At 37.2% G+C, this 13181-nt stretch overlaps 1 protein-coding gene across 2 annotated transcripts in view; it reads left to right on the top strand.

Moving 5' to 3' along the window:
• The first annotated feature begins 4127 nt into the window (after window positions 1–4127).
• The window catches only part of cfap74 (cilia and flagella associated protein 74), a 49621-nt gene continuing 40567 nt past the window's right edge, over window positions 4128–13181 (top strand). The window contains exons 1-12 of one of the 2 annotated variants that reach the window (XM_027167289.2): window positions 4128–4231; window positions 5749–5862; window positions 5953–6037; window positions 6112–6252; window positions 7112–7210; window positions 7295–7399; window positions 8709–8882; window positions 9065–9175; window positions 9260–9362; window positions 10045–10202; window positions 11324–11513; window positions 11877–12074. In XM_027167289.2, the coding sequence (XP_027023090.2) occupies window positions 4171–4231; window positions 5749–5862; window positions 5953–6037; window positions 6112–6252; window positions 7112–7210; window positions 7295–7399; window positions 8709–8882; window positions 9065–9175; window positions 9260–9362; window positions 10045–10202; window positions 11324–11513; window positions 11877–12074 (1539 nt within the window). In that variant the 5' untranslated portion in view covers window positions 4128–4170. Of the gene's footprint in view, window positions 4232–5748; window positions 5863–5949; window positions 6038–6111; window positions 6253–7111; window positions 7211–7294; window positions 7400–8708; window positions 8883–9064; window positions 9176–9259; window positions 9363–10044; window positions 10203–11323; window positions 11514–11876; window positions 12075–13181 lie in introns of both variants that reach the window. The other variant, XM_047800188.1, reaches the window with a different exon arrangement.

Here is a 13181-nt window from a genome sequence, read left to right as displayed (position 1 = left end):
AGGAAAGGTTTTTGGTGTTGGTGTAATTCTGCCAAAGCCTATGCAAATTAATTGTAATGCATCTTTCTAAACAGGCTTTTCTAGCTAGACTGGGGTCGCTGTAGAGCTGGAGCATATCCTCTGAACATTTGGGGTGAGGTAAGAACATCCCAGGAACAATGTGGGTGGGAACACAGAGGGCAAGTTTAAAATATCCCAGTAACACAGAGGGTTAGGTGGGAATATCCAAGGAACACCAAGGGTAGATTGGGAATATCCCAGGATAGGGATGGCGAGGGATTTCCACCTGGCTACTGATGGTGAGGTGGAAATATCTCAGGACCACAGAGGATGAAGTTAAAGTACACCTGGATGAGATGTCACTTCATTCACTCATGCATTCATACACTTATTCACACACTAATCAACTCACCGATAACAGGAATTTCTGGGAGGAAACCAGAAATCCAGGAGCAAATGAACACAGGGAAAACACACCTAGAAACTCCACACTGACAGTAACCTGAGTTTGGGATTGAACCTGGAGCTGTGAGGCACCACCACTATCTACTACTGTACAGCACCATCAATAAGTAATCAATATATAAACTTGAATTCAACACTGCATGTCTTAAATAAAATCACTGTGATGTTATATTAGCACCAAAATAGCATGATTGATGTGCGTGTATTCTTTTTCCACTAAAGCACGTTTTGTTGTTTTGTTTCTATGCATGTTTTCAGATTTTTTCAGTATTTATGGGCCAGTGTAGACAATGCAATGCAGTTGCCAATAACAACCTGGGGAAAAAAAGCCCTGCAGTTTCTTTCAGCTTCTGTACTTATATCTGTATATCCACTCATGAATATGCATGAACTATCCCTAGGTTTGAGTGTACTGAAGCACAATGAGCAGGTAAAAGAGAGGCTATAGTAAGGGTTTAGTGTTGTCTAACAGTGGTGCATAAACACCAGCAGCCTTTCGATAAATCTGTACATTTAATGGGTTAAGTCCTCACTTTATGAGCGCTAATACTGTATATGTGGGCTATAAGTGTACATAAGATGAGGGGTCACTGTACGTGGGAGGTGTGTGTGTGTGTGTGTGTGTGTGTGTGTGTGTGTGTGTGTGTGTGTGTGTGTGTGTGTGTGTGTGTGTGTGTGTGTGTGTGTGTGAGGATATAAGTTGCTGCAATAAGACAAAATCCAATCCAATCTTGTGCTAAACATTGTTCACAGAAATGTAGTGTACTCTGCACGCTCATTAGTGTGCACTGTTTTCCTGATTTCATTTCAGCCTGAATTGTACTTGTTATCTTATTGCTGAAAAAAAGTTATTCATGCATATCAAAGCACTGAAAATATGCAGTACCGTGGCTATCCAGGAACTTTAGTCAAAGAGCTACATGAGTGCTGGTTAATTCACTTCAATGTTTACTTGAGCAACTTTACCTTGCATCAACCAAAGTGTTGGGTATTATTCAGTTATTTATTTTTCCTTATTTTTATTTTTATTGGAAGATAGCATATTGGTGCAGTAAGTAGCGTCACCTCCTCTCAGCTACAGTGTCCCTGTTTTGATTGTGTTCTAAAAACATGCCAAAAAGTATGTGAGAGTGTGTATTAGTGTTACTATGCATGATCCGTGGCATCCCAGTCAGGATACATTCCCAACGCTCAGCATTCACACAATATAGTCACCAAATCCACATTGACCCTGACCAGGATGAATTGGTTACTGATGTGAGAATGTGTTTCTGGGAAATTTTCTGATTTAATTTCTCAGTGTGTTTTGTTTTGGTAAGAATGGTTGAGAATGAGGATGGCACGGTGGTTTAATATTTGTCATGTTTATCCCTAAGTCAAAAGACATGTGTTGTAGACTGATTGGCATCTCTAAATTGTCCATAGTGTGTGAATTGGTGTGGGATTGTGCCCTGCAATGGGTTGGCACCCCATCCAGGGTGTCCTCCACCTGATTTCCCAAGGGACATGTCCACACATCCATGGTGGATGGATGGATGTGTAAATGGATGGATGGATGGATGGATGGATGAGAATGACTACTATATTACTATGTACATGTCATCAGTTCCTTTATCAGAAAAGAAAGGATAAATAACATAAGAAATGTATTCAAACCTCTGAAAGCTCTTCCTTTTCTGTTGATGTCTCAATAGTCCCAGGTCCAGTGAGCTGTCTTCACCTAAATCATTTAACTAATTAAATATGATTGCGATTAGACACCAAAAGAGGATCTGTTACAAAAGAAGTTTAAAACACTAGAATAGGTAACCTTTTTTCCCCCAAATATTTTTAAAGTTGCTGGGTGTGTATCCGTAGCATAAACAAGAAATTATAGAGTGTGTACGAAATATGAAACATCAACAACCATAAATTGTTGAACTGCTTAATATTTGATTATTTACACAGATTTGATGATTTATGGATGATTCGGGCTCTTGGTACTTTTACTTTATACTTTTCAATGCAAGCATTTGACCTGTTTTCTTGAGCTTTTTCAAGTGCAACCCAAATCTTGCTACCTCCAAACAAAATTACTGTAGGGGATCCTGGATAACTGATATTGTGCTGAAAGCTTAATCGCTCAAAACAGACAAGCAAGCCATTTATCAAAAAACAACCCATTTTATGTTTTAGAAAAGCTAAGCGTTGTAATAAATCATCCTGTCTGCTGAAACGGATCACGTCCAGGAAGCAGATTTCATGAGTCAAAGTGACTTGTAGTCTGTTGAATTGCAATATTACATTTTGAATCTAAAAGATAATAATAATAATAATAATAATAAAAATAAGAAGAAGAAGAAGAAGAAGAAGAAGAAGAAGAAGAAGAAGAAGAAGAAGAAGAAGAAGAAGAATTTAGAATTAATTATTAGAATTTAGCTTTTTCTTGTCTGAACAGCTAATCTAAAGGCAACACAGGTCTGTCATGCACATGCTGCCAAAATATGGCTTTTCACTCATTTGCCTAGCAATGTGGAAGAAGCAGTCAGCTACTGGTTGGAGTATCTGTGTCATTGCAGTTCTCCGGAGGTTTGAGACGCAGTTTGCATTTCCTCGTGTATTCCTATCTGCCCTGGTTTCTACATTTTAGGGCCAAGGGACAGAGTGAAGAATGTTGTCTCTTGCCCTCAGGACACTCCACACACCTTTATCGTCAGAAGTGTAATGAGATCATTTGCCCATTTAGCTGTATGCTGTGCAATAGGCTGTGGCACAAAGCTGGTACTCACTATGTACTCAATTCACATACTTTGCTAAAACAAGAGGTTGAATCTTTCACACATACACATAGCGACACATCAGAAGTGTTTGAAACATTCAATCAATTGATGTTCAGCTTATTCAGTGCTTTTTTTTTCTCTCTATCTCTCTTGGCTATTCTAAAAATTCTGCTGATGAGAAGAAGATCTTTATCAACAGTGCCAATTCAATGATAGATGGGGGCCATGCTGTTTCATTAAAATCTGATAATACAAATGAATTTGAGTGATTATCCTTCTGTCCATGTTCAGCTTCTCTGTTTGTACATTTTGGCACAGACCAGAATCTTTAGAAGCATTTCCTTGCTTAAATGGGAACACACATAAAGATAAGAGAATGAACATTCCACTCCCACCCACCCACACACACAAGCACACACACACACACACACACACACACACACACACACACACACACACACACACACACACACACACACACACACACACACACACCACAAAACCTCCTATGGTCCATTACACATGAATCTAAAATCTCAAATGTAGCTTATGAGCCAGTGTAAGTCATGTTTTGCCTCAAGGAATGCAGAGGAGATATTACTTCTATTTTTGTTCTCAAACAGGGATGTCTACAAAAATGTCTCAAGCTTTTATCCTAAATAAAACAAATAACAAGTTTTAATGTTTAAAGATAAAATGATAAAATTGAAGTCAATTACAATTAAATAATTCCATCCAATCGTGTGCAGTATATTCATAAAGCCATTATGCATCTAAATCTAGAGGCATAGTCTTACTTGCGGCTGTATTCCAAATGGCTCCGAACTCTTATCTAGGTGCCCTACATCCGAATTAAATTAACAGCTCGTTCACCCTTATATAGTTCGCTGTATAGCCGTTTGGATTACAGCCAGAACTCTCTGCGCTCAGCTGGCTCCCGGTCTCCATGGAAACGCAGCAAACAGGAGCTCGAGCTCAACAAAAAGGGCAGCTTACAGCAGAAGTTGGTAAGGAAAAAAAAAACAAATAGAAAAAACTATAAACTTAAACTGTAATATCTTACATTCAGAGCTTTAATAACTAGCGTAATACGTTAGCTTAATAACTAGCGTAATACGTTAGCTTAATAACTAGCGTAATAGATAAGTAAAGTTAGCTCAGCCAAAGTCAGGCGAACACTATAACATTCTGTACACAAGATTCTGTACACTTTAATAAGAAGTCGTTCATTTAATATTATTGTTATAGCAGCAAAGATTGTTTTGTGTTATAAATGCAAAACAAAATATGCAACTATATACTTTCATGAGTACACATTTTGATTAGGAGAAAAGTTTCAAGACTATTTAAAAAAATTATATATATACACACACACACACACACACACACACACACACACACACACACACACAAACACACACATACATACATATATATATATATATATAGTGTATATATAGTGTATATAGTGTATCTATTTATTACTAGAAAGCATCTGGTTTTTACAGAGAAAATATTCTTTTATATTGTTATTGTAAAAAAGATGATGATGATGATGATGATGATGATATTAGGGAAAAACGTCAGCAAAAAATAGATAGATAGATAGATAGATAGATAGATAGATAGATAGATAGATAGATAGATAGATAGATAGATAGATAGATAGATAAATAAAGCAGTGAAAGATTTTTATTGTGTATTTTATTATTAAATTCGTTTATTAAATGCAAAATCACCATGAGAACCGAACAATCCCCATAAATGCACATCATTTAGTACAACAGACTTGACCTCCTGCCCACCGCAGGTCACTGAAGGTAATTGCTGTCTCTTGTAAACAACTGTTAGAATACACACTATAAGAAAAACACCTGTACACCCTGCTCATCCATGCAATATTCAATCAATCATTAACTGTAGAACCAGTGCAATGCATAAAAACATGCAGATACATGTCAAAAGCTTTAATTTATCTTCACATTGAATATCAGAATAGAAAAAAGTGATCTCACTAGTAATAGCTGTTGGTGCCAGATGGGCTGGTTTGATTTTAGAACAGGAATATGAGGCAACACTGGGCACAGACTCACAGAAAATAGGCAGTTGAAAATAGGAAACACGTGCCCAGTGTAGCCTCAGATTTCTGTTCATGGCTGATAACATTTTACTTTTGTAGAATATGGGCTTCCACTACCTCAAGGTTTGATGTTTTGGATAGTATGAGATGCTTTTCTGCTCAGCACTGATGTTAAATGTTAACCATGACCTAAATTAGTATTGCTGAATTGCTCAAATCGGTCCTGCAATGCCATGGTCAAAGATCACATTTACCTTCATTCGGGATGTTTGATTGACATCAGAAGCTCTGGACCTGTGTGTGCATGATTGGTTGATTGGACAATTCCATATGTGTGCAGGTGTGCAAAGTATATTCTTTGCAAAGTGTATACTCTGGTGTAACATGCAAAATTTTTTGTAAATTATATCATATAACATCATGTACAAATGGACATCTACACAGCTTATCTGGCTACTGAAGTCAACATCATAATGGACAGTAGTTCATCTGAGGACTTTGCAGAAGCACCTAAACATGAAGAAGCACAAAACAACTGGAGTGATGAGGACATAAAAGGTAGATATTAATGCCTTAGAGATTTGTTTTTGTATTATCATAAAAGAAGATAGTAATGTTCATGTACACACATGCTTTCCATTTAAGCAGAAGAAGCTGGAATGTGGGAGACTGTGATCAATGACGAAGATGGCTTTTCTGCTGATTATTCTGTGGACATGAGTGACCCCGAATGGTGAGCGTAATGTTTTTGCAATTTCACGTGTAAAAGCATCCATATGTTCTTTCTCACATTCATCTTTCCATCAGGGATGTGAGCCTGGGGTCTGAAGATGTGGAGCTTGATGAGAGGGAGAACATGGATTTCTCCCGGATATTCAAGCTGAGAAGGGGCCTGGACCAGCTGGACAATTTTTACAAACAGAAGGAGCTTAATGTGTTAAAGGCCAGGTCTGCCTACACACATACTGTATATGCGCACACATCTGTTCATACATGCAGATACACCATCATCTCTGATATCTTTGTAGACCATAAACTCCCCCATTGCATTTTACAGAAGGAAACCTCACACTTTAATTGGTGGATATTTTTAAATATCAGTCCTCAAGCCAGAAGAAAAAAACATTAATATTTTCCATATGTGTTTCTAGCCTTTAGCCTAAGCTGTGGAGAAGCTGTTAGGTGGGTGGATGGAGCGACTCACAGGTTACATTGAATAGCAGCGTGGAACAAACATACTGTCATAAATCTGCAACTTTCTGACATGAAGACACACAGTGCTGTGCACATTCAGATGGCCTTTGTATTTCAATTGCACCCTTGGGCTTCACTATTTTATCAAACTCTGAAGTGTTCAGGCTTTTTTGGAAGAGCTTCTCACCTTTTTTCTAAATGACTGGACATTAGGTGCTAGTAGCATAGCTGTTACTATTATTGTATTGCCTTCAGAGCAAAAACATGCATTCCTGTCTATATTATTTAAATAACAAACCATTTAAGCTCTTTTATCTTTGGCGTATTTTAGGCACTAGAATCGGTGTGCTACACATTATCAAGCTTACATAACTTGAGAAAAACTGATCTATTTTTTAATTGATTTTTTTTAAGCAGTCTCTTTCCTACATTCTCTGTGTTGCTGTCTGTGGTGCACTGAGGTGTGATCACTTTCCAGCTTCCTTGTGACTGCTGCTAAAATAAATTCTTTTCAAGCTAATTTGGAACAGCACATTTTACCGTCAAAGCTTTTTTTAAAAAAATATTTTTCAACTCTAACAAGCCTTCCTGCTTCTCCCCCATGCATTTACAGGGAGGAACTGAAAGCCTGTCATATTCATGTGACCGAGCTGGAAAAACAGAGAGACAACATAGAAAGTGACATAGAAAGGGAGAAGCAGGCAGAGAACAGGTAAGATGAAAAACAACAACATTGTAGGTAGGAAGGGGAAATATCTGATGTTACTTCAACCTCAGTGTGTGCTGTTGTCCATAGCGCATCCGTATTCCGCCTACGTGCCAGCCACAAGTGTGTTTGTGCTGAACTTCAAGCTGAGGAGGAGCTGGAGGCTCATCTAGCCATGGTCTTGCAAGAACAGGAGTGAGTCTTATACCTCAAAAACAAAGTCCCCTGGGGTTGACAGATTTTAACTCTTCAAACACTTCAGGCAATATGAAGCACCTAACCTTAGTGCAGGATTATTGCAAGCATGAGGAGTGAGATGAAAAATGCTAAAAAATAAATATCTAATGAACTGTATCAGACCTGCTAATACATACTGTATAGGCATTTTAACAATGGAGTTCAATGGAATGTACTCAACAAGAAACATACTCAAAAATAAGCCATATGAGTGGTCTTCTTTTTTTTTTAAGTTTAATTTAATTTGATGTTGTGAAATAAAATGATCAGCCAATTGACAGGAAACTGAACAATTGTGCGGGTGTTTTGAACACAATTTTTTATTTTTTTTTTAAAGATATATTGTTGCAGCTCCCTTGTTTTCTGTCATGGTTAATTGAGAAGGTTTTAACTTCCATCTATTTGAACCTTAAGCCTTTCCCAGGGCACTAGGCACGGTGGCAGAAAATTCCATAATTGCGTGTACACCACACATCACAGATAATTTAGAGATGCCAGTCAGCCTAAAATGCATGCCTTTGGACTAGGGAGTATCCAAAGAAACCCGGGCATTCAAACTCAGCACAAACAGGGAAAGTTTTGAGTTATCATGCACCATGTTTACACATGTACAGTATATAACAAACAGCAAGTAATTACAGTGATTTTATTAGGGATACTACTAAAAAATCTTTATCTAAAAATCACTGCGTTTAGCCCAAAGCCCCAAACCCAACCAGTTTTACAACTTTGAGGCATTTTTCTTCTTTTTTGGTTGTCTGTACTACAACACAATATAACAGTGCTCCTTTTTATGCTGTTCTATTTTTATTTTATTTTATTTCGAATTATAGGCAAGAATCGTCCTTGAAAATGGGATGACTATTTTTATACTCAGTATGCAAGTTCTTAAAAACACTGGAAAGTGCATCTCATGGAGAAAAAGTTTAAATCTAAGTGGAAGTAATGAGGAACATTTTGAACATTATACAATCGTAGTCACCTTGAAATATCATTTAGTTAATTAGTTCTAACTGCAGACTGTCTGGTTTATAAATAACCAATAAAATAACCTTTTCTTCACTCTAGCTGTGCCTAACTGTGTCTAACCTTTTATATAATTGCCTTTGAATTAAAGTATAATAAAGTAGAACAGACTGACAAGAGGTCATTTAAAACTTTTGATCATATCCTTGCACATTAAACTTTCTTAAGGTTTGTCATTCTGTGTACTGATAGATTCTAAAAGTACATTCATTTTTGCATTATTTTACATTCTTTTATCCAGACTGGAGCTTTGTCAAGTGGAGGTAGAACTTGGCCAGTACCTAGGTCTGCGACAGGAGTTGGAGCAGGACGAGAAGATATTTCAGTCCATGAAAAAGGAGAAGAACAATCAAAGACTCGAAAGGGAGAAGAGCATCACCAAGAGAGCCAAACTGAAAGCACTGCGTGCCAAAAAGTACACATGTAGTGAATACTCATGCTGAGCTCTGGATGAACATGCATATAAATATTTCGGAACATTTTTTTTGCTATATTTTATTAGCATTACATCGTGAAAATCAAGATTTAACTTACCAAATATTGTACCTGTTAATTAAAAATAAAAATTAAGGTAGGGATGTTATTGCTGTGTGCCAGTGAGCAGGAAAGGGCCTTACAAGAGCAAGCAGAGCTTAACCTGAGGAAGAAGGATCAGATCCTGGCAAGCCGACAAAAAGCAGCAGTTTTCCTTAAACAGACTCTCAAGAGGTACTGAATGACACACACAATTTTTTGCCACAGCGGTCGTATATATATTCTTACCCGGGACATTAATTTATGACTGTGTTGAAGAATGCGTGAAAAAGAAGAAGAGCAACAAAAGACAAGGAAGGAGTTGATGAAAAGAAGGATAGAAGCAGCAGAATCACTGAAGGCCAATATAGCAGCCAGTCAGGTATGCGACAGTAAACGTTATATGTTAGTCAGTAACTGAATATATGTCAGGCATCATATTATGACATTCTTATACATCATCTAATTCTTTTTTCTAAAAGTAGAAATAAATCTTTGCACTTTAGTTTGCTTTAGTTTAGTTTGTCTAAATCATTTGTGGCAGCTCGTTAATTTAGGAAGTGTGGAAATCCATTTTACATATTGTACTAATCACACATTTAGACACATAAGGCAAAGGTTTATTCCTGATATATTGTTCTAAATAGAATGAAATTGTAGAGATAAACAAAAAGTCTCACTGACTGATTGTGGCGCGGTTGGTTTAACTATTTTCGCAACTTCTGATATACTTGAGATGTTCACACAAAACAGTCTAGAGTTTACAAAGAAAAACAGAAAACATTGCATGAGTGGCAAATGCTTGGTTTATGTAAGATGTAAGAGATCAGAGAAGAGTGGCCAGAGCTGACAGGAAGTCTACAGTAACTCAAATAATCAAGTAACTCTGGTGAGCTGAAAAGCATCTCATATATATATTTACTTAAAGTAAATAGGCATGTGCATTCGGGGAAAAACAAATTCCAGATTCCTTCCGATTTCCCATTGACAAAGGTGGTGTAGGTCACTTGTCTCACGAAGTGATCTGCAACTCTCAGTGTGCGTATCATGTGTATATGTTGCAGGAAGCTCTGCGTGTAAGAAAGCTGAAGGAGAAAGCTGGCTTACAGAAGCTAAAAGAGGAGGAACATTCTAGTGAACAGTTATGGCAAGATGCCGGATTGAACAGCTTCAAGCTCATGCACATGCACAAAGCACAGGAGGAGTTCAACAGAAAGCAAGAGTGAGGATTAATGCAAACACATTTGCTCCAATATAAAATGTCACACTTCAATAGTGTCACTGTGTTGTAGATTTTTGGCAGATTTTCCACTATTGCACAGGTGATAACATGGCACAGAGGAGCACAGATGTGAAAAAGTGTTGGGTATGGGGTTGGAAACTGGATGAATACTTTATGAACTGAATGTACACAGTGCAGCACACTTTTCCTAAGTTTCTTAATAACATAAAAATAGATTGCACTTATATGTATTTATTTTTACACAGATTTGGAGTGATAGAAATATCTAGATGGCAGAAGCTTCAGCAAATATATTTTCTTTCTTTGTCATGCACTTTTTTTTAATGCCAATCACACAATCATTGGAAGGAATGCAAGCAGTTACATATACTGATATCAGGCTAATAGAGAGACTGAAGGTTAGAAAGTCAGTTATGATGATACCACCCCTCCACATACTTTCACATACAAGTGCACAGTGTGTATTCACACCATGCATCACAATGGAAGAAAAAAAGGAACCAGTAACTTTAACTGTGCCTTGTTGTTGACACCAGACAGGCTGGTTTGAGTATATTTTAGAAATTGATGATCTGGGATTTTTACACACAAAATGGTGAAATGGTGGGAAAAACAAAAAACTTGAAGTGAGCGCCAAATTCCCTTTTAATGAGAGAGGGTCTCATAACACAAAGAACATCAAGCCCTTAACTGGATGGGGTACAGCAGCAGAAGACCACATTGGGTTCACACGTTTGAACATTCTGAGTAAACTCTAGAGCCTGCTGTGTGTGAAAATCCCAGGAGATCAGCAGTTAGAGAAATACTCAAACCAGCCCCATCTGGCACCAACAATCACATCACAGTCAAAAACACTGAGATCACATTTTCCCCCATTCTGATGATTTATGTGAACATTACCCGAAGCTGCTGGCCCGTTTCTTAATGATTTTACGCACTGCATTGCTTCCACACGACTGGCTGATTAGATAAATGCATGAATGTGTAGGTGTACAGGTGTTTCTAATACAGCGCTCCATAAGAGTAAATGCAAAAGAAGAAGAGGAAAAAAATTTTTAAGCTCCAACTAAAATATAACCTAATGATCCTGAATATTGTAGGGAATTCCAGGAGAGGCAGAAAGCTAGAAGAATGGAGATAGTCTCCAAACTACTGTTAGAAGAAGAGCAAAAGGACAGACTGAAAAAACAAGATCCACCAGCACCTGTGACTCAGAGGAAGGTCCTAAAGCGACGGGAACAAAAACTGTTGAAGGACTTACTGCCCCTTTCAGCTCCTGAAGAGAGAGAGGTATAAAAAAAAAAAGCTTTTAAAGTAGGGCTATTACACATATTATGAACATCAATGTGCTTTACATTATGTTTGATTTTCATAGCATTTCTATATAGAACACTGAGAATATTGTTCTCTGTGTATTTTTCCATATTTAGCATTTTCTCCGCTCTAAAGAACTGAACTCTGTTCACTCAGAGACTTAGTAATGAACCAATTATTTTGTGTTTAGATTATAGATATGAGAAATACAATAGTGAATACAAAAGTGTCTACTATGGATGATTGTCTACTATTCAGAGCAATTTCTCAACACTTTCATTCTTACTTTTCATACCTCTGATTGACAACAGACATTTCAGTGCTTTTTTCCCTCTTCAGAATCGGAGTCCAACCCACCCTGTGTCATCTCCCACAAGCTCCAGGGGCGACATTAAGTCTTCTCTTGATTCCATGGATGAACAGGGTTGGAGAACAAGGACTGAGGCAGACTGGCTAACAGAAGGAAAAGAAGACCGAGAGTGTCTTGTCCAACCTGAGTTCATCGGCCTTTGGGATCGCAAATACAGTGACTACGTGGTAATGAACAAATTATCTGACACAGAATCTTACAGTTATGGTCAGTTACATCCATTCATACGGTATAACACATTTGGTCATGTGTCTGCATAGTCCTACTTCAGAATATTTCAGCAATATTATTAAAGCTTATTACACTCTAATTGCCTCAGAAATAGTTTCTCACTCAAGTATACTTTTGATAAAAAGTACTTTAATTGCAAAAGTATAATGTCAAGGAAATGTAGTATATTCATCTTTTAGTAAGTGACTTTTTAATTTTCTACATTTATAAGTAAAGTGTTAACTCTATGGAAGGATTTATTTGCAAGTCAGATCTTAAATGTGTTAAGCAGCTAAGGTAACAGCCTCTGTGGACACTTTATAAGCACAGGTGAATAGCACAAGATGACCGTTTGGAGGCCTGAGGCACTGAGTCAGCATAACTGCAGAGTGTAGGAACAGAAAATGAACCTGGAGACATTTTGATCTGATGCAATTTTCTTTCTAAATGTATAAGATTTGATTTGCAGTCTCATACTGTAAATTCAGTTTTGTATTATAGATATGATTTTATGCGTAGATCAAATGCAAAAGGTCCTACAAAATCACCAAAGTCCAAATTTGCTTTTAAAATGTGGTAAATGTGTCATACATGTCGTGTTATATAAATGCAGTAGGTGGACACTTGATATGGCTGACATATCTAATACATATCATTAACTTCTTCATTTCTCAGACCTTTCTCTCTCTTATAACTACATACCTTATGTAACTGATTAATTATTACATAACTGAATAATTAACCTCAATGAATAGGTCCTAATTTTTGCTGCAAAGCTTCACAGATGCTTACATTTTCTTATCTAGCTATATACTGTACAACATACTAAAAAATCTAAGTTGACACTATAACTGTTGCTGTTTTCCAACAACAAACCTAAGCATGAATGACTTTGATAAGTATTCAGGTAAATACAGGGAACAATACAGAACAGGTCCCCGGGATAATAAAAATCATACACTAAAAGATCACAACTAAAATTGGACTTGATTGATTTCCTTTAGCTTGTTTGTATTCCTCCTTTCCTCATGCTGAGTGAGTTATTAATGGTGTCAGTGTCAGTT

The sequence above is a fragment of the Tachysurus fulvidraco genome, chromosome 14 (assembly GCF_022655615.1).
Source record: "Tachysurus fulvidraco isolate hzauxx_2018 chromosome 14, HZAU_PFXX_2.0, whole genome shotgun sequence".
In the NCBI taxonomy this organism is placed as follows: domain Eukaryota; kingdom Metazoa; phylum Chordata; class Actinopteri; order Siluriformes; family Bagridae; genus Tachysurus; species Tachysurus fulvidraco.
Note: the sequence above shows the minus strand (reverse complement) of the source record. Positions and strands in the feature narration are given on the sequence as shown.